This window comes from Actinia tenebrosa, unplaced genomic scaffold, assembly GCF_029948245.1.
Source record: "Actinia tenebrosa isolate PJP-AT-01 unplaced genomic scaffold, QUT_ActTen_1.0 PGA_scaffold7__59_contigs__length_16204524, whole genome shotgun sequence".
In the NCBI taxonomy this organism is placed as follows: domain Eukaryota; kingdom Metazoa; phylum Cnidaria; class Anthozoa; order Actiniaria; family Actiniidae; genus Actinia; species Actinia tenebrosa.
Window position 1 is genome coordinate 10,785,498 of NW_028292584.1, and position 20,224 is coordinate 10,805,721.

Genomic DNA, 20,224 nt, shown 5'->3' on the forward strand with positions numbered 1-20,224 from the left:
GGCTGGTAAAATGCATGCAAGACAACATTGCTACGGGGGGAGAGGGGGGATGGTTCTCCAAAATACTAGGTGGCACATTTTATTTTGCAGAAGATTGTAGGCCTTAAACTAGCTGAAAGCCTGAAGATCGAATTGGAATTTAGAATATGATTTTTGAGGAGGGAGGGAAACCAGAGAAAAACGCTTGAAGTACAAAAGAGACACAGCAAACGACTCTACTCACATACACACCAGGCCCGGCAGGACTCAAACCTGGGTCACATTGGTGAGAGGTGGCACATTAGCAGCCAACTCCACCCGATTGCGGCACAACATCATTTATTGAACCAATGACAATGATGCACGAGGAGGATGATTGTGCAAGTGAGAGGATTCTTCAGAAGAATGTTGTTCTAAGACAATTGTAAGCTAGATCAGTCAGAGGTTGTTTGAGGGTTCAACAAAGTGTGAAAGATTGACACTCTCAGCCAGATGAACTTATACATCACTTAAATCATTATTTATCAAAATAAATAAATAAATAAACTAACTAATTAAATTTATTTATTTAATTAAATTATGATTAATTAATATATTTAATTAATTAACAAATGAATAAATCATTATTTATCAAAATTTATGATTTAAAGTAATCTTACGTAATCATATTCCTTGATTAACAGCTCGACCACTACACTTTGATACTTCAAATTCATAATAGCAGCCATCGTTTCCTCTTTAGACTTCATTAGTGTTGGTCCAAACACAACCCCAAGATTACTGGCTGCCATTAGGTTCTTGTTTGAATGAGCAGCAACCCTGAGAATAACAATTGCATAACATTAGGTTATTGGTAATGTTGAGTTGGTTGGTTGGCTGGGTAGACTCAATAGCGAACTTTAGATCCAACGACGAGTACGAGATTGAGTATGAGTACGAGTAGGAGTTTTAAAATTGGTCCTGTGCACATGGATAACACTGAATCGTAGTCGATTTCCGATTTCTTACAGTCTAAAGTTTCAATCTACGTACACACGATCATGAGTACAAAAAGATAGTGACTCTCATTAAAAGTTAAAAACTCATACTTGTACTCGTTCTCGTACTCATTGTCAGATCTAAAGGTCTCTGATATGCCCTTTGCAGCCTAGTAATCACGTGTAATTCACTGAGAGCAAATGAATGAACATCTTGATTCCCATGAGTGAAATTTGCTGGAGAACAAACACACTTTCTACAACCTGTTTTGAGAGATCGTAATAAGACTGCATTTCGAACCACCTGGTTACACATCGTTTCATTCAGTTCTTTACAAGTAGCTAAAAAGAATCACCAATTTAAAATATAAACAAATATTTTCCTCTCCAGTACAGACACGTGACTGTTAGCTGCAAAGGGCCTATCATCCATAAAACAGATGACAGGGTTCGTAGTACAATACAGAAAAATTTTCAAACTACCTTTTCAGATGAGTCATAATTCGGAAAATCAGATTTCTGTTGTGTTCTGGAAGGGCTTGTATCAATTTCTTTAGCTGTTCTATTCTTTTTTCATAAGTGTCTAGCTCTGAAACAAAAGAGGTTCATTAACCCATGTCAAGTAACCATAGTTTTGGTTATACTTAGGTTAGCAAATCATGTTACTTGTTATTTCATCTAATTACACATGCAGAAATGGTATAGACCAATCACAGAAGCTACAAAACAATGCATGTTAACCAATCATAACAGCTGTTAAAAGTGTTGGTAAATAAATCAGCCAATCACACAAACAAGAAATGGTAAACCAATCATAACAGCTGTTAAAAGTATTGGTAAATAAATCAGCCAATCACACAAACAAGAAATGGTAAACCAATCATAACAGCTGTTAAAAGTGTTGGTAAATAAATCAGCCAATCACACAAACAAGAAATGGTAAACCAATCATGGCAGCTGTTAGAAGTGTTGGTAAATAAATCAGCCAATCACACAAACAAGAAATGGTAAACCAATCATGGCAGCTATTAGAAGTGTTGGTAAATAAATCAGCCAATCACACAATAAAGAAATGGTAAACCAATCATGGCAGCTGTTAGAGGTGTTGGTAAATAAATCAGCCAATCACACAAACAAGAAATGGTAAACCAATCATGGCAGCTGTTAGAAGTATTGGTAAATAAATCAGCCAAATTACACACAACAGATGGTAAGAAATGGTTTATAATGACTGTTACAAGTAAAAGTCAACTTACTGACAGCATTTAGAAAGTCATCATGATAATCAAATGTAAAGACAGGGGGGCACATATTCCTGAAAATAGTATAGGTAAAAATCAATAAGGATAATAATTGTATCATCACTCTATAATCCCATGTAAGCAACTACTGTAATATTTTCAAATTCTCTTTCCTGTCCAAATTAAAGATTAATTTGGATCGTTTCCATTTGCATTCTTTCAAGGGAAAACTATGACTTATAGAATCAGTCTAGTATAGTTTGGGATGATATAATTAATCTGCAATAGGACTACATGTCTGTCCAATTTGGAAATTATTGAATTCAAAAAATTCCTCTGACTGCCAAATTGGACCCTTCCAATTTTGTCAGTCCTCAGAATTTTTGTCATCCAATTAATTCTAAATTGGATAGCTATTACCTATACTTATGAGATCAGTCCAATACTTCAGGAAAAAACTGGATTGAGTCAGCAATGGAGTGCATTTTGGGGCTGTTTTAGAGACGAAATAGACACCATCTTGAAAATATATCTTCTAAAACAGTCCCACAATGCTTTGCAATGCCAACATGACCCAGTTTTTCCTAAAACTCAGAATGGCTAATAGTATTTTAATGTCTACCTTCTTACCTGAGGTGTTGCTTCAGGGCACTCGTTATCGTTTTGACCTCAAATTCACAATCCTCACTTTCCAAGTCTATAGCATAAATCTTTTTCTTCTCTATGCACTGAAAAATCACGTTTTGGACCTTTGATCCTACACCAACAATCCTGTACAGTCCCTGGTCTGTTATGCCTATAAGTAACATTTATACATCACACATTAAGAGATGGATGATTGTTTTTAATGAGATTATGATTACATGATGAGATTATACACCTAATTGAAAAAACATTGTCGGGTTCAAAAAAGGTTATATCATCAAAGCTAAGACCGAAGGGGAGCATGGGAAGACAAACAATTATGCTAATTTCATGCGTATTGCAGTTTTCCCTTCCTGTGCACATTTTATGTATCATGGCTTTGGCATGTTGTTAATCTAGGTCAACCGACTTTGCTCTACTGTGCATTTTTACATGTCTATATGCAAATATGATACACATTTCAGAATACCCAAAATCCTTTTCGGTCTTAGCTTCGATGATATGACCTTTTCAAACCCAACTACGTTTTTTCAATTAGGTGTATCTTCCATGAATAACCAATATTGTAAGCCCCCTCATCCCTACCCCATGACAGTGGGGACAGTGGTCCAAGGTAGTACTGTATAGGTGATGGTGCGCTGATAGAATATGGCACACACCACAGTTGATATTCCATTGGGAGGGCAAAAATCCTTCAAGAGTCAAGTCCTACCTCTCTTCTCTATAGCAGCTATCGCTTTTTTGATAAATTCCAGTCCAAGTTCAGTTTTTTCAGCTGTTCAATGTAAGAGGAAAAAGTATTACAATAGGAATATACTTACTATATTTTATTAATATTTTGAAAGTGCCTAAAAATATTTGCAGATTTTTTAAAAATATTTGCAGATATACTAATCATTAAATTATTAACGATGATACTAACCATCATCCATGATTGGCAGTTGGTTGGAGTCCATGTACTCCTGTGGAATAGTGTCAAATATTCAATGAAATTCATATCTTAATTTGTTAGAAATAATTATTTCCCTTGCTGCAGGTGCAGTGGGTTTAGGAAAAAGAAAACCCATGTGGCTGCTGCCATGTACATCAAGTAAAACACCATATAGAACGTTTTCACGTTGATGTACCAAATCAATACACTTCCTATCTTGGGGGAATTCACCTTTTCGGCGCTAGCCATCATGTGGTATAAATTGTGTTGGATTGTGTTAAATTATTTACTTGGTTTGTTTAGTTAGTTCTCTAAATAAAAGTAAAATATCATTTTTCTAACTTGATTAAAGCTTTTCTTATTGCTGTTAAGAGAGGTAACTAAAGAAATCTATCTGAATTTTCTCTTTAATGTCATTGAATTTGTATGGAAATCCAAGAACGATGTCCAAACTTTTTGGTGACCATAACACAATCGAACAAAGTGTTTACGACGTGACGGCTATCGCTGAAAAGGTAAGTTTCTATTGTTTGGTACACCAATATGGCTGCCTTTTCACGTGAGTGAAAACACTCTATAGAGTGTTAAAAATATTTAATTCCAAGAGCAGAGGGATTTTATCGTTCTGCCATCTAACCACAGGCAGCCCAAGCTGTATTGGCACATGATGGTACACATGTGATGGTGCACAACCTCTATTAATACTGGATGCCAGTGAGTGAATATTTACCGGTTCTTTTCCATCCATTGCCTCCAGCCAAAGCTTCCTATCCTCTTCATTTAGGCACTGTAAAGTAATAGTTCCTGGCCTACAAAAACAAACCAACCTATCAACACCTGACCAACCTATCAACACCTACCAACCTATCAACACCCACCAACCTATCAACACCCACCAACCTATCAACACCTATCAACCTATCAACACCTACCAACCTATCAACATCTACCAACCTATCAACACCTACCAACCTACCAACACCTACCAACCTATCAACACCTACCAACCTATCAACACCCACCAACCTATAACACCCACCAACCTATCAACACCTATCAACCTATCAACACCCACCAACCTATCAACACCTACCAACCTATCAACACCTACCAACCTATCAACACCTACCAACCTATCAACACAACCTACCAACCTACCAACCTATCAACACCTACCAACCTACCAACCTATCAACACCTACCAACCTACCAACACCTACCAACCTACCAACCTATCAACACCTACCAACAACCTAATAACCCATCAACCTATCAACCTCCCATACCTTATCGACAATACAAATCTGAGAAAGGAAAGAAATAATAATGTCTGTATTATAACACAAACCTGTCTAGTGCTGTAATATCAAAACAGAACCTTCTATCTGTTGAGTCAGTCATCCTCCTGGAACAAGTAGAGAGATAAATAAAATAAATTACAAGGCCATAAACATTAATTCTTACTGATCCCTGAGACAACATCTGGGTGGATCTAAGTGGCTGCATGGCTAACTCACTGAGTGGGCCCTGAAACACGTCTTTGCTGATCTAAGTCAGGATATGGCTAACTCCCAGATTGAACCCTGAATCAACCTCTAGGCTGATCAAAGTCAGGGCATGACGGCTAACTCCCACATGGAACCCTGAATCAACCTCTAGGCTGATCAAAGTCAGGGCATGGCGACTAACTAACTGATTGGACCCTCAAACAACCTCTGGGATGATCTAAGTCAGGGTATTGCTAACTATCAGATTGGACTAGAGCGTAGTTGGGTTTTCTGTAGGGAATGAAACCAAAAAGCCCAGAGAAGAATAGAATAATTGGAACAAAAACTAGAACTAATCAGTCTTGAAAAAGAGGGAAAAAAAGGGAAACAAACCTTATACATGATGTTATAACCATGGTATCTGTACAGGCATTCTATACAAACGAAAAACAAACAACACCTCAAAACACTAATAATCAATAATTAAACACCACAGCACAGAAGGAGACCAATGACCAAATTTGAAATGTTTTGAAAAAAGGCAAACCCTAAATTTTATAAAATAATATAACAAGATTGGATTCAGGATGATTTTAAAGTGGTTGCTGTTATCTAGAAAGCCTTCCTTCTTAGACTGTACATTATTGTGTCTTTATTATTATTATTGTCATATCCAATCCAAAGTAGTGAGGGACTAACCATCCAATCCACCCTCTGGATCTGCCCTTGATCAGAGGGGAAGGTCATTCATGTACATACTGGTAAAAGATACCAGGATATATCCTGGAAAGCACAGGCTGTGAGCATGCTAATGCATAGGTACCACTGTGTCACCTCTCACCAATGTGACCCAGGTTGAAGTCCTGCTGGGCTTGGTGTCTCATGTGAGTAGAATTGTTTGTTGGTTCTCTCCTGTGCTTCCAGGGTTTTTCACCGGGTTTTCCGGTTTTCCTCCCTCGGTGAAATTCAACTTCTAAATTTTAATTTGATCTAAGAAGATATTTTCCATAAGGTTAACCTCTTATATCTCCTTTTGCACTATAATGCAAATAAATAGGACGTTTGCATAATTGCATCATTTGACTCCAGCTACCATAAATGCTTCATGAATTTTCTTTCTTATTTAAATTCGTATTTCCTCATGAAAATAGCAAGACAATTGGTGCTAATTAACTGAACAAAAGAAATTGTGCAAGGAAGTCTGGTAGTAGAGGTCAATGATGCCATCACGCAAACATCCCATTGGTGTTTTGTAAGTGGTTGCTATGGATACCTACCATTCTGCCCTGGGTCTGTACATATGGTATCATAGTTAATATTTTATTTTCTTTGGTGTAGTAGCAGTAGTGCTTTGTCCATGTGTATCCTAGGCCACCTAGAATTTAGAAAAAGGTATAAAATTATAATTTTTTACAGACACCAAACAACAATATTCCCAGTGCAATTCATAGAACTATACATTTCTCAGGAGATCAAGACTCATTATATCATTTCCACTGAATTAAGCTGCTACCAGAATATAATTATACATGCCGCAAGGGGTTTAGGTGTGATATATAAATATATTGGGAAGTATGAAAAAAGAAGATTATGTTGTAATAATTAAGCTAACCTGATCAAATTCACGACACAGTTAGCTCACATGTTAGGTTTTGTAGAGAAAGTAAAACCAGAGAACCCAGAGAAAAACCCTTGAATCAAGGGAGAGACCTAACAAACTCTACTCACATGTGATGCAGAGTCCAGGAATCAAACCCAATTTAGACACAGGAGAAAAACCCTTGAATCAAGGGAGAGACCTAACAAACTCTTCTCACATGTGATGCAGAGTCTGGGAATCAATCCCAAGACCCCAAAGGTGAGTGTACTTCTACTATATGCCACCTTTGATTCCTGAGAGGAGAGCCCAATCTTTTCCTGGCAATCTAACACATACTAGTATAAACAACATTCTCTGTACCTTTTCTTTTCTCCTGTACATTAAGGTAGCCTTGTCGTGTGTGTGCTCCTTGATGGTGAAGTTCCCCACTCTTTGCTTTCTAAAATTATCAATAATAAGTATAATAGAAATTTAACTTATAGCTACAATAGTCCCCTTCACAGTTTCCTGTGCCATCTTGAAAGGTAGCCTTTGCATTGAAGTGAGACGAACGGTGAGACATGTGAATAATTGTCCAAGGTGTTAAAAAAGGTCTCTCACACCAGGCTCACTGTTCGATTCCCTTCCATGAAAAGGCATGGCTACCTTTCAAGATGGCACAGGGAACTGTGAAGGGGACTATTATTTTCTAAGATTAACAACACACCTAAGATTATCATACACCTAGTTGGGTTCAAGAAGGTCATATCATCGAAGGTAAGACCGAAAAGGATTTTAGGTACCCCAAAATGTGTATTATATTTGCATATAGACATGTAAAAATGCACACTAGAGCAAATCCAGTCATTCTAGATTAACAACATGCCAAAGCCATGATGCATAAAATGTGCACAGGAAGGGAAATCTGCAATACGCATGAAATTAGCATACTGATAATTAATCGTTTGTCTTCCCATGCTCCCCTTTGGTCTTAGCTTTGATGATATAATCTTTTTTTGAACCCAACAACATTTTTTCAGTAAGGTGTACATTTGATACCATATTCAAAATCTCTAGATCTTAGAAATGGAATTTGGAAATACAATAACTATTATCCACCAAGAATGACTGAAGAAAAATACTACAGTATTACTGAGCAGGGATTCTCTTAAACTTACCTGCTGTACTTTGTTCATTAGTGTTTCAGCCTGTTCCTTGGTCGCACTAAATCTGTCCCTAGTCTGCAAAACACAATGAATAACACAACTATCATTATAGGAGGACATAGGAGCATAATTTTTTACCGGGGGGCTAAAATGAAAATAAGGTTGCATTAAAAAAAAAGAAAGCACGTGCCTGGTATGGGTCATGTTTCTCTCTTATTTTTGATTATAAGAATTTTAGTTTTAAAATTGTGAGTATTTTAGCATTATTACAAAAAGTAAATTTATATGAAAAATCATTTCTCAAAAAGTGGGGAGAGCTATAGCCTCCTAGCTTCCTTGGCTTCTATTCCCTGTCAATACTCACCATGTATAGGCTATCAAACAACACTAGAGCCACCAATTACATCTTTTATACTTACATTTTGAAGCCTTAATTGCAAATCTGTCATGTATTCCATATAATCTTTATAGGCTTCATGGCCTGTTAATGTTGTCAACACAAAATATAACTTAATACTAACATACACTACAATCCCCCAAAAAAGTAATAAAAATAACAAACTGATTAGAATAATTTATGATGCAAGTGAGTATTGTAATGTATGCTTATTATGCAAAAAGGATTAAGACATTAATAATTAAATGGGTGTAATATTAATTAGAAGAGGATTTTGTAAGTTGTGACTTACCACTGTGAAAAAAAGTCATTTGTACATACATAAAAGATAATAGCTGCAAAAAAAAACAACATTACTTTGGTTCAATAATCTTGAAGAATATAATAGTAAATGAACTTTATTTTGGAGGTGACACTTGAAAGAACCAAATGATATCGTTGTGGCTCAGTGTGTAACACCTCTAAATCAGATGGGACTGGTATTTTATCTGGTCATCCAAGCCACGGCAAAGGTCTAACCATTTGCAGATATCTTTTAAAGCAAAGGCAGGACCTTTTTCATGCTAGAGTGCTCTTGTTGATAGAAGGTTAGAAATCAAGATTTCATTGCTTTAAAATATAAAAATTGCATGTTAAGTCTAGTGTATTCTTTAATTCAGATAGAGAACTACAATTTGATAAGATAAGAAAGAACTTACTGTTTCAACGAACTGGAACTTCTTTGTTTCATTAACTTCTTGTAGTTTAAAGACATAATCCAGAGCTGTCTGGTGGAATACACCCCGCTCATATTCCAGTTGTGAGTCTGCCTATCAGAGGATAAGAACAGTGTGAATGTCATTTCAAAATAAGGTATCGTGAACAGGCTATGTTGTAGCGTAGACCATGATAATATAAATGTCATGATCTAAGAATATTGGAGCCAATCAAACTGGGTCCTTAGTCAGATCCCAACAATGGGTAGTCAAGAGTTCATTTAACATCTACATGACCTTATAACCACAGGTATCCCTCCTAACTGGAGAATGGTACAATACCTTTTTAGTAACAGGTACTAAGAGAATATGCAGGACCTCATAACCACAGGTATCCCATTCAACTGGGGAATTGTACACTTTTTAGCAACAGGTACTAAGAGAATATAAAGGACCTCATAACCACAGGTATCCCATTCAACTGGTGAATGGAACACCTTTTAGCAAGAGAATATGCATGCCTTATAAACCACAGGTATCCTAGTCAACTGGGGAATGTAACACCTTTTAGCAAGAGAATATGCATGCCTTATAAACCACAGGTATCCCAGTCAACTGGGGAATGTACAACCTTATAAACAGCAACAGGCACCAAGAAAATTACTTCCATCAACTGGGGAATGTAAGACTTCAAAATACCTCAATACCTCTTTAAGCTGTGTTTCTTTTTTCTTTGACGACATGTTTAGATAATTTTGAACAGTTAAACAAAATTTCTCAGTTTGCTTGTCAAACTTCTTTTTTTCTTCCTGTAAATGAAATCAGAGAGGTATACTTTGAATAAATAAAAAACATATCTTCAATACTATCTTCAATACTATCTTCATCACTTAGTATCAATATTATCAAGTATCATTGTCATATGGGAGGTTTCACGCATAGCAAACTTCCAGTGGCGTATTTGGTGCAAAAACAAATGGTCCTCAAACTTGATCAGTGTTGTTTGCAAAATAGGCCAATTTGTTCTTGTTTAATAATAATAATAATAATAATAATAATAATAATACACACTTATAAAGATGCTGTCATTTCATCTACACTGAACGTTGCACATACTTTCAAATCACTGCTATGAGACTTCTCACTATAGGCATTTGACACTGAACATTGAACATTATAATTATATAGATTTATAGTTAATTATTAGGTTGTTATAATTTAGCTTAAACTTAGATTTTAGTATCTCGAGATATAGATCCAAATCATTTTTTAACTCGTGGATACGCGAAGCGTAGAAACGAGTTATTGTGAGGGGTCTGAATATGCAAATGTGTCACTCGCTCACTAAGATGTTAGCAGATCGATAATTAAACGTTTAGCGATCGTCTTATGTCATTTGATTACGAATGTTACACGACACTAGCAAGCACAAAGCTCTTATACCATATAGATTACTTTGTTATTTTATATGAGGAAACAAAATGCTGATGTTCCATGTGGGATCAGTTTCTAGCACTTGTAGGGCGCCGTGGGGGCCCACTGTGCATGCGCACACTCGCACATAGTTTTATCTTCAAATTATTCATATTAAAAGAATCAAGGAAAGATGCAAGTTGAAATAAAGTTATACGATTAACACCTGAAATAAAATTTCAATGACTTAGACCTTTTTTTCTTATGTATTTTAAAAAGTAAACAAACACGCTTATTAGGTACAACGTGATTTTTCAGAAGACTCGTAGATCGAGCCGGTTATCGAAAAAGGCTATTTTAATTAGAACTCAAGAAGAGAGTCTGATTTCAAGCTCTGGAGGACTTTATTCTCCATACAGACAGCTCAAAGTCACGGCGGTATTCAGGAATAAAATCTCACAAACTCGATCGAGCGAAGTTTTAATATTACTGATCAACAGTTGTATTTACTAAGTGACTTCTTAAGAAAATAATCAATGTAGATGTACGTAGATAGTAGAAAAATAGTAAAAGACGAAAAAAAGAACAATTCCAATGGAGTTTTGAAGGAAGTTCGGCCAGTTTTGTCATTTAAATAAGCCGTTCTGAATAAAAAGTAGATTGATCGCCACGCATTACAAGATTACAAACAGCCGAACTAATGCTCAGATTGTATGTTGAAATATGCGAAGGTCTAACGAGAATTCGCTCCAATAAATAATCATTAATTTACCGACTTGGATGAAGACGAAATAAATAGCATTTCTAAATGTATTTCTATAAAATATTTGCTTAGTTCACAGTGTAAATAAATAGTTTCATTTGAAGTAGGAGCCGTGACCCCTGAAGGTCAAGATAAACAGTAATGTAAATCAACACGCATAACACAACGCTTTATGTTGATCGTCCAGATTGTATCATAAACGGTCGATTATCTTGTATATTCAGTTTTGAGCTCGTAGGTCGAATGATTCCTGGAATAAAACACACAGCCCGCTTTGAAACTGAAAACAGAGAAAGCGTTTTCAAATAGATCTTCTTCCGATTGTACTCTATACTTGACTCAGTTGACTCTATCGCGAAGTCGTAGTCGAAGTCGTCTTTCGTATTAATTGAAGTTCAGACAATTTTCAATTCCAAGCTCAACAAACTAGCGAAGAACTAGAAGCTAAAAGGAAAATAATAAGGACGATTACTCATCTTACTAGATAAATTGAGCATTCAAAATATTAAATCGAGCGAAATATTTGGAATCCGTTTAAGAATGTCAACCAGCTTAAAGAGGGCACAGGAAGACCAATCTTCGAAAAGTGCAACAAGTATCCACGAGTTCGCCTAAGGGCCTTTGATTTTTTATATAATAATTATTCATATTTTTACCAATAGTTTTTTTTATTGAAATATATATTTTTATAATATAAGGACACAGTACCTACAAAAGCAGTTAAATGAGATTAAAATTAGCTATATGATACAATTTTAAGCAAATCATAAATTATTGAAGGATTTAGAACTAATCATTTTTATTTAGATCTTCCAATTCAAATAGATTCATTTAATTTTCCTCATCACTCTAGTTGAGTGTTTTTTAGAGATTAGGATAATATTTCTCCTAAGTTTTGATAACTAGACTTTTTTTTTTAGGATATATAGCTATTGTGATTAGGGACATCACTATTATTATAGACAAGATTCACTAGTTCATCGTATAAAGAACAATTGTAATTAGAAGCTTTTTAAGGTTAGATTGGCCTTTAGGTTACGCTTTGCGCCCTACTCTGCCACTTGCATGGAGCATACTAAAGTTTAACACTGCTGTCATAATAATAATAACAATAATAATAATAAATGTCTTTATTTATTTATTTATTATTATTATCATTATCATCATTATTAAACAAGAACAAATTGGCCTATTTTGAATTGCCTCTTGGAAATATAATATTTTCATCATTTTATCTTATCACCTGTCGTCATTATGCATCAACATTATTGTGTATAATTATTGATTATGAATGCCACCACCATCATTGTGGCTATCGTCATCTTGTATCACCCTTACCATCATCTATCATCATCATGTATCATCATGTATCACCATCATCATGTATCATTATCATGTATCATCAACATGTATCATCAACATGTATCATCAACATGTATCATCATCATGTATCATCGTCATGTATCATCGTCATGTATCATCGTCATGTATCTTCGTCATGTATCTTCATCATGTATCATCATCATGTATCACCATCATGTATCACCATCATGTATCATCGTCATGTATCATCGTCATGTATCATCATCATGTATCATCATCATGTATCATCATCATGTATCAACATCATGTATCATCATGTATCATCATGTATCATTATGTATCATCATCACGCATCAACACCATCATCATTATCATCATCATGTATCATCATCATGTATCACCATCATGTATCATCATCATGTATCATCATCATGCATCAACACCATCATCATCATCATGTATCATCATCATGCATCAACACCATCATCATTATCATCATCATGTATCATCATCATGTATCATCATGTACCATCATCATGTATCATCATCATGTATCATCAACATGTATCAACATCATGTATCATCATCATGTATCATCAACATGCATCAACACCATCATCATTATCATCATCATGTATCATCATCATGTATCATCACCATAACCATCATCATCATCAACATAATTGTGTATAATTATTAATAATAATTATTATCAATGCCAACACCATTGTTGCTGTCGTCATTGTGTACCACCCTTACCATCAAAATCATAATCATAATCATCATCATCATCATGTATCATATCATTATCATAGACAGTAAGAATACACATGACACGTCACACTACAGAACTGACAAAACACAATACAGGTGTACTGTCCACAAATTTATCAGCTATTCTATCTATCATCCATCTTACCTTGGCTCCTCCAATCTGCTCTTTCCTAAAAACCTCTAGTGGCTGAATAAGCTGAAAGTTGGTATGGTTGATCTGATAATATACCAAATTAATAACATTAGCTTTACTAGTCCCTACCAAATCATTGACAGAGCTTTCAGAATAAGTCAGCAGCTGTCAGAGCTCAGCACCAACTTCGGAACTTCAAAGTGAAGTTTGTTATGAACTTCTGAACTTCCCGCCAAAGTTCGGAACTTAGTTCTCACCGAAGTTCAGAACTTGGCTAGTGAAAATGGATTTAGAATTGTTTGAGTGTTTGGCTTTAGAGATTCCCTGGCCACAACTTGGATTTTCTTGAAAGAATAACCTTATTTGAAATATACAGCTAATCAACGATAGAGATGGAGTATTTAGCGACAAACAATCGTCATTTTCAACCAGTAGCTTCTGGATATCCTTGTCATACACGCTTGACTTTGTTTGCTTACAGTATTTGACATATACAGAGACATCCTTGGTTCTTGCTACTCTACTCATAGTATTCCTACTTCCATCACGTCTTGGTTCTATTTTTCCAGTCCTTACGAAGTTTCGGCAATCTTTAAAACTGTTTTTCTTGATAGGTTAAGTTCGGAACCAATTTGCGCTGGTTTTTAACCTTGTAGATACAAATCAACAATTTTCAACCTAGCTTCTAGGGGGAGAGCTCGCCCTTGTTGTTAAAGATATTCATTACGGAACTTCAAATTCTACTAAACGTCAAGATCCAAAGTTACTAAGTTCTGAACTTCAGTGAGAACTAAGTTCCGAACTACAGCAGGAAGTTCAGAAGTTCATAACAAACTTCACTTTGAAGTTCAGAAGTCGGGGCCGACCTTCGGAATTTCCAAACATAGTTAAGAACACAATCGGATAAAGTAATGTGAAACCCACTGTAAAGCTATCAGATCGCAGCCAGATACTTCAGACTTAATTATAACTAACTACTCAAAAACATTATGAAATTCCTGATTTAATATACAACCCCACCCCTAACGACAATCAAATTCAAATAGTTTGGATTTCTAGCTTACCATTCTAGCCCTTTCTTCTTCTACAACTTTAATCACTGAGGCGAATTCTTTGAGTGCATCAGCTGGACAACACATAAAATAAATGAAACATAATATTTACCTATCATTTTAGTGCCACTACCTAAGCTTCTTCATAAATTAACAATATTTTCAGGTTCTACTGCATCTGGTTCTGTGCAAGATTCACATGAAAATATTAAAGGACCAAAATGACAATAAATTTTTGAGTATTCCCGCTTGAGAATTCAGTATGGTGTGTTAAACAGTTGAACAGAGCACAGCACATGTGCAAAATCAGCCAGCCAAAGCAGGCAATGTGAATTATCCTGCTTTTACCACTGGGCACATTGTACTGTACTAAACAGACCTAGTAAACCCCATTCAATATTTGTTTTATTAAAGATACTAAGAATAAAGATTTAAAATGCTTTAAAACCTACATGACCTTGAGTGAACTTATAATAATAAACTTATTATCTACAGAAAAAGCTACTGATAATAGGGACCTTGAGCTGCATACAAGCATACATTAGTGCGAATTGCGCTATTCAATAGACACTCATTGGAATGTACGAAACACTGTGCAGAACACATTGCCATCTTATGCTGAAAGTAAGAAATTAAATGTCTTGGTGTTACATAGTAAAGAGAACAGCTACGAGATAAGCTAATCTTTGCTGATTTTCACTTCAAGTAAAGTGCTCCCAAAAGACCCCATTTCACTGTAAAACTGGGGTACCTATTGAGTAGAATACTAAAGTAGACAAACGATAGATGAAATAATAATACAACAGAAGGTTCAAGTGCCTCAATTTTGACAACATTGTCACCCACCTGCAGCTTAAGGTCCATAATATGTTTAGAAAGTTCACATGCTAATGATGATTGGCTGAATGTTGCAATCCAATCATAGGTGAGATAAAGTAAGTGAAATATATAACAAGGTGTATTGCTTACCAATGAGGATCTCATCATCAGTTTCTACTTCACCAATGCATTCAAAGCGAAAGTTATCTAACACTTGAGCAAAGCTCTGTTGTGCTTTTGAAAGGTCTGGAAAATACATCAATAAGAATAAACTTGAGAATGCAGGGAAACTAATTAATCCATTTGAGCAGTTCTATATGTATATTGTTGGGTTTCATATCGTGAGAAGACTGGATCAATTTATTTTATTTTGTTCAATATTTTAACAGGAACATCTAATTAAGCACAGGTTAGTTTAAACAGAGTCCTGTATAAAATAATTATACTTACAAAGTAAATAAACACAATACCAATTACATTAAGATACAATATAATAATAGAGTACAAACACTATAAGTGTGTAACATAAATACCACTAAATACTGCTGAATTATGCTAATCCTATTGTTTTCTATTGTTTAATTAGCACTATTTACTACTAAATAGTGCAAAGTGTTGCACACTTTTAGTGTTTGTACTCTAACAATTTAACTGGACAATCATGAAAACGATGCCTTGAATATCACCATTTCCCTGTGATTTTTTTTTTCATTCGGTCAAAATCAGACTGAATTTGTTGAGCTCAGTTGTTTATTTCATTCAGCCTGATAATGAAGACTGGCAATGTACTTCACATAAGTGTTTTAATAAGTCGAGTTGAATAAACATGATGCATCGTGGTCTAGCTTCAGTACATACTGTACAATGCCATACAATGCCAGGTATGTTAAACAACAGAAATTATTTTTATGCTATAAATTTAGAATGTATTGGCTTATAAGTATAATATTTAAATGAGAAAGATTACAAAAAACTTATGATCTTTGGCGTGAAAATAAATAAATAGCGTTATAATTATTTATTATTCGTAGAAAACTCTTAGCCTTAATAATTGATAACCAACAAAATTTAACACTTTTCAGTTTTCACAAAACATGTTTGTTTGTTTGTGTAGAATATAAAAGATGTTTAAAATAAAACAACAGAAACTATTAGTAGTTTATATATATTTACTGTTTCTGTACAAAGTTAGTAAACAATGAAACAGTTTGGGAGGGTATATTTGATGTGGTTAAATCTATTTTGATTATTTTAATAAAGTAATGGAAAACCAACCTTGGAGTCAATATTATTCTAACCTCAAGACTTTTGAATACCAATTTTTCCTTTGACTTTAATTTTTTGAAATGTAAAATATTGTCGAGTAAATAACATCACAGATTCCTTGAAAGATTTGTGAAAATATGATATTTACCATCGAAATATTGAGAGAATTTTTTATTGGTGTTTATTAGAGACTTTTTTGAAATGCTACAAAAATTGTCTAAAACATTGTCGAGTAAATGACATCACAGATTCCTTGAAAGATTTGTGAAAATATAATATTTACCATTGAAATATTGAGAGAATTTTTTATTGGTGTTTATTAGGGACTTAAAAATTATTCCAAAAATGTATCCATCTAATTCCATCTAATTAAGATGGTAATAAAAGATAAAAGAACACTGCAAAATTCAAGCCTTAGATTTAGTAAATAAAATTCATAGATATATACATGGCTGTGGCTAACTTGCATAAATGTTAAAAATCAATGTTTTTGGAGTGAAAACCCTTTTAAATCATTGACTTTGTTAATTTAGATAATGTGTGTGAGTTTCTAATGAAGGTAATAAATCCTTGACAAGATGTGAGCATTTGAAGTTTTGAAAATGCACCAAAACAAGGTCACTTAGGCCTCTAGTGTTAAATACATACAAAACTCTCTATTTTTGTTCTTTCCTAACTTTTCTGGAAACAAAATTTTCTGGAAATAGTTTTCATGAAGGATTTTCTCAAACAGCATTGATAGTTATTCTGGTAAAAAGGCTTCATTTCCTCTATCAGAAAAAAACTGCATTATGAAAGTCATCTATAATAGGGAGTAGAATAATCCTAGTTGTTCATGCTACAGAGAATGTTTAGTGGCAATTCATTATGTATGAGCTATGTCTTCCTAATTTTGAATGGAAAACCTTTTATAATGTATAAAATTAATAACGTGCCAATGAATTCAATATAACACAGTATGCAAGATTCAAAACTTAAAGACATAAAATGTTTATTTTGGCAAAGAATAATGAATTTTGAAAACACAAATTTCACCTGTCATTATACTTTTCATTTGGCACCTTAACTACTCTTTTCATTGCTACGAGCTGATCTAGATAAGTGTTGCAACAGGAAAATTAGGCAATACACTTCTGTCTTTATATTCTCGGTTTGGAAGCAGTGTATTGCCCTATTTCCTTGTTGTGAGTGACATCTTGATCAGCGTGTAGCAGTGAAAAGAGTGGTAACATTTCCTTAACCTGCAGTCGGTAAAATTTACCCTAAATATAGTTAGATTCTACTCAGTATGTCAGTTATGTCCAATATGCAGGACCAAATCCACCAATCAGCCCCTAGATTACATGTGATGTATGTGGTGCTACAGTCACCAAAACGTTTGGACATCATCATTTAATTTCCATACAAATGTACAGTTTATCAATTAGATTTATTCAGCTTTCTCAAGGATTTTTGAAAAATTATCTTATACGAGGGTGGAACACTTACAACTTGATTACATTAATACAGAAGCCAATAGCCACAAAAAGGTTAAAAAACAAAAAGATATGATGATTATAAAAGAATTGCATTGCTAATCAACTGAGTCAAAAGCTGGAACCAACGCTAAACTTATATTAGTTGTTTTGATAAATTTGGATGGCTGACAGAAAAGTGGAATTAATGATTTTGTGATAAGAGTATTGGTATTGTTGCATACACAATCAACAATAAAATAAATAAACATATCAAATTGTCATTCTAAACAGAGGATTTGAAAAACAAGGAAATGGTTAGTAATTCTTTTTTTTAAATATAAATGTTCCTGGAGGTTGAAAACAAAAGAGCTTTTTGAACATTTAACACAAGATGTAACCACAACAATAGTGTTATTGTCTACCAAACAATTATTAGTTTTGATAAATTTTCTGCCTAAAAGGAAGGCTTAACTTATAAAATATACGAAAATAAGGGTATTTCGAGCACTGGATTAACAGATGAACCAAAACTACTGAAGATTATACATGAATCAAATTAGCACATGAAGTTACTCATGCCAGTCTGTCTGCATGACAAAACCTGTATTATATTAGTATCTGTAATGAAAATAATCGAAAGATCTCTGATACGATTACCACTTAAAACCTCCAGTTAAAATTCAAATAAAAAATAACTTCAATAACTCGGATCATGACTGGGAATGGTTTGAACGATTTAAAAAAAGACAAGTGTTCCGATTAGATTTTTTCGTGACAAGATATAAAAGTTAAGTAATATGTATTTTTTTAATATGCAAGAATGAGTATATTGTGGTAAATATTCGCCAAAAAGAAAGACTTTTTCTCTAATCCCCTAAGATAAGCTTTTTGACGATATATGTCCTGGTAAAAACGGAATTCCACAGATCGAATTAACTGGAAAAACCAAGCATCGTACCTCATAACGAACTTCCTTTAGACAATAAACATGTGTCTCCGACACCTCTCACAATGGCTTCCACAAATATAAAAGTTTATTTGCCACTTTAGCACCGTTGGTGAAATATTAAATGCAATTCTAAAAAGTTCTTTCAACGCCAGCAAGGAGAAATTCGAGATATTCGATGTTTTTTGAAGCTGTGTTATCAGAATGTGGATGGTATGTTGAGGACATACTAGAACCAGAACAAAAAACCTAAGGATTTGAACGCTTAAAAAGCATTATATTTAATCTACCTAGGCGTAATTTGTAATATTAATTCTCTGTCATATCAAAATAGAAATTTAGACATGGTTTTTGCAAACGATTTTTATTTTTTAACTACATTTTCTCTTTCAAACATCTAAGCACAATTCAGCACAGATTCAACGTTGCGAAAGACTCTTTCTTCTTTCTTCTAATCCTGCAGGAAAATGTGGCTTATGGATCACAAGCAAGGATACCTGAAGCAATGACAGAGAATTAAATGTCGAGTTTTAGATGATATTTAAGGTACGTACTTTCCGTTGCCTTGAGTAAAGCTTTGCATTCCTTGATCAAACCCTTAATCGCCTCATTCGTCTGCTCCAATTCTCGTTCATGTTCGTGAATATTTTCTCGAAAATAAGGGCTGTCCAACAAACAGTCGGCAAATTCTAGAGGCTTAAGCCCCATTCCTTGTCCAGTAGGTTTGTTAAGTTGTTAAACTCGTCGTATTTGAGAGAAAGTTCGAGGTGATAGCATCGACAAACCTGGTTTTCTCTTCTTGGTTTGATGGATGGACAAAACTTGTACAGGCTAAAGTTTTGATTCCAACTGCGCATGCGTTGGCTCGTGACGACATGTGACCCCACCCCTCTGAGTTCAAAAAAAACGAAGGAATGAGAGTCGAAAGAGGAAGGGAGAAAAAAAGAAAAAAGGTCATTAAGGGAGAAAAATTGGGAAATGCAATATTTCAACATTTTACAAAAACTTTACAAAAAAATTTCTTTTGGTTTTCCTGTATCCTAGGCCGTTTGATTTTTATTTCGTTTTTATTTTTTGGTTTTTCGTTTGCTTTTGCTTTTGCTTTTGCTTTTGCTTTTACTTTTGCTTTGTCTTTAGCGAATTTGATCATTTCGACATGGAAAACGCGCCCTATAAGTATT

General features: G+C 34.5%; 1 protein-coding gene across 2 annotated transcripts in view; it reads right to left on the reverse strand.

Annotated features, from left to right (window-relative positions):
- The window catches only part of LOC116296252 (rho GTPase-activating protein 26), a 28,817-nt gene extending 8,938 nt beyond the window's left edge, over positions 1 to 19,879 (reverse strand). For both annotated transcript variants that reach the window (XM_089040403.1, XM_089040402.1), the window contains exons 1-20: positions 19,598 to 19,879; positions 15,525 to 15,620; positions 14,568 to 14,629; positions 13,516 to 13,587; positions 9,805 to 9,906; positions 9,101 to 9,211; positions 8,695 to 8,737; positions 8,425 to 8,486; positions 8,018 to 8,080; positions 7,221 to 7,299; positions 6,538 to 6,635; positions 5,654 to 5,694; positions 5,122 to 5,178; positions 4,504 to 4,582; positions 3,765 to 3,804; positions 3,555 to 3,617; positions 2,828 to 2,993; positions 2,213 to 2,271; positions 1,440 to 1,545; positions 639 to 798 (exon numbers count right to left, since the gene is read on the reverse strand). In XM_089040403.1, coding sequence (XP_088896529.1) covers positions 639 to 798; positions 1,440 to 1,545; positions 2,213 to 2,271; positions 2,828 to 2,993; positions 3,555 to 3,617; positions 3,765 to 3,804; positions 4,504 to 4,582; positions 5,122 to 5,178; positions 5,654 to 5,694; positions 6,538 to 6,635; positions 7,221 to 7,299; positions 8,018 to 8,080; positions 8,425 to 8,486; positions 8,695 to 8,737; positions 9,101 to 9,211; positions 9,805 to 9,906; positions 13,516 to 13,587; positions 14,568 to 14,629; positions 15,525 to 15,620; positions 19,598 to 19,751 — 1,713 coding nt within the window. In that variant the 5' untranslated portion in view covers positions 19,752 to 19,879. The remainder of the gene's footprint in view (positions 1 to 638; positions 799 to 1,439; positions 1,546 to 2,212; positions 2,272 to 2,827; positions 2,994 to 3,554; positions 3,618 to 3,764; positions 3,805 to 4,503; positions 4,583 to 5,121; positions 5,179 to 5,653; positions 5,695 to 6,537; positions 6,636 to 7,220; positions 7,300 to 8,017; positions 8,081 to 8,424; positions 8,487 to 8,694; positions 8,738 to 9,100; positions 9,212 to 9,804; positions 9,907 to 13,515; positions 13,588 to 14,567; positions 14,630 to 15,524; positions 15,621 to 19,597) is intronic.
- Between the last annotated feature and the right edge of the window lie 345 nt (positions 19,880 to 20,224).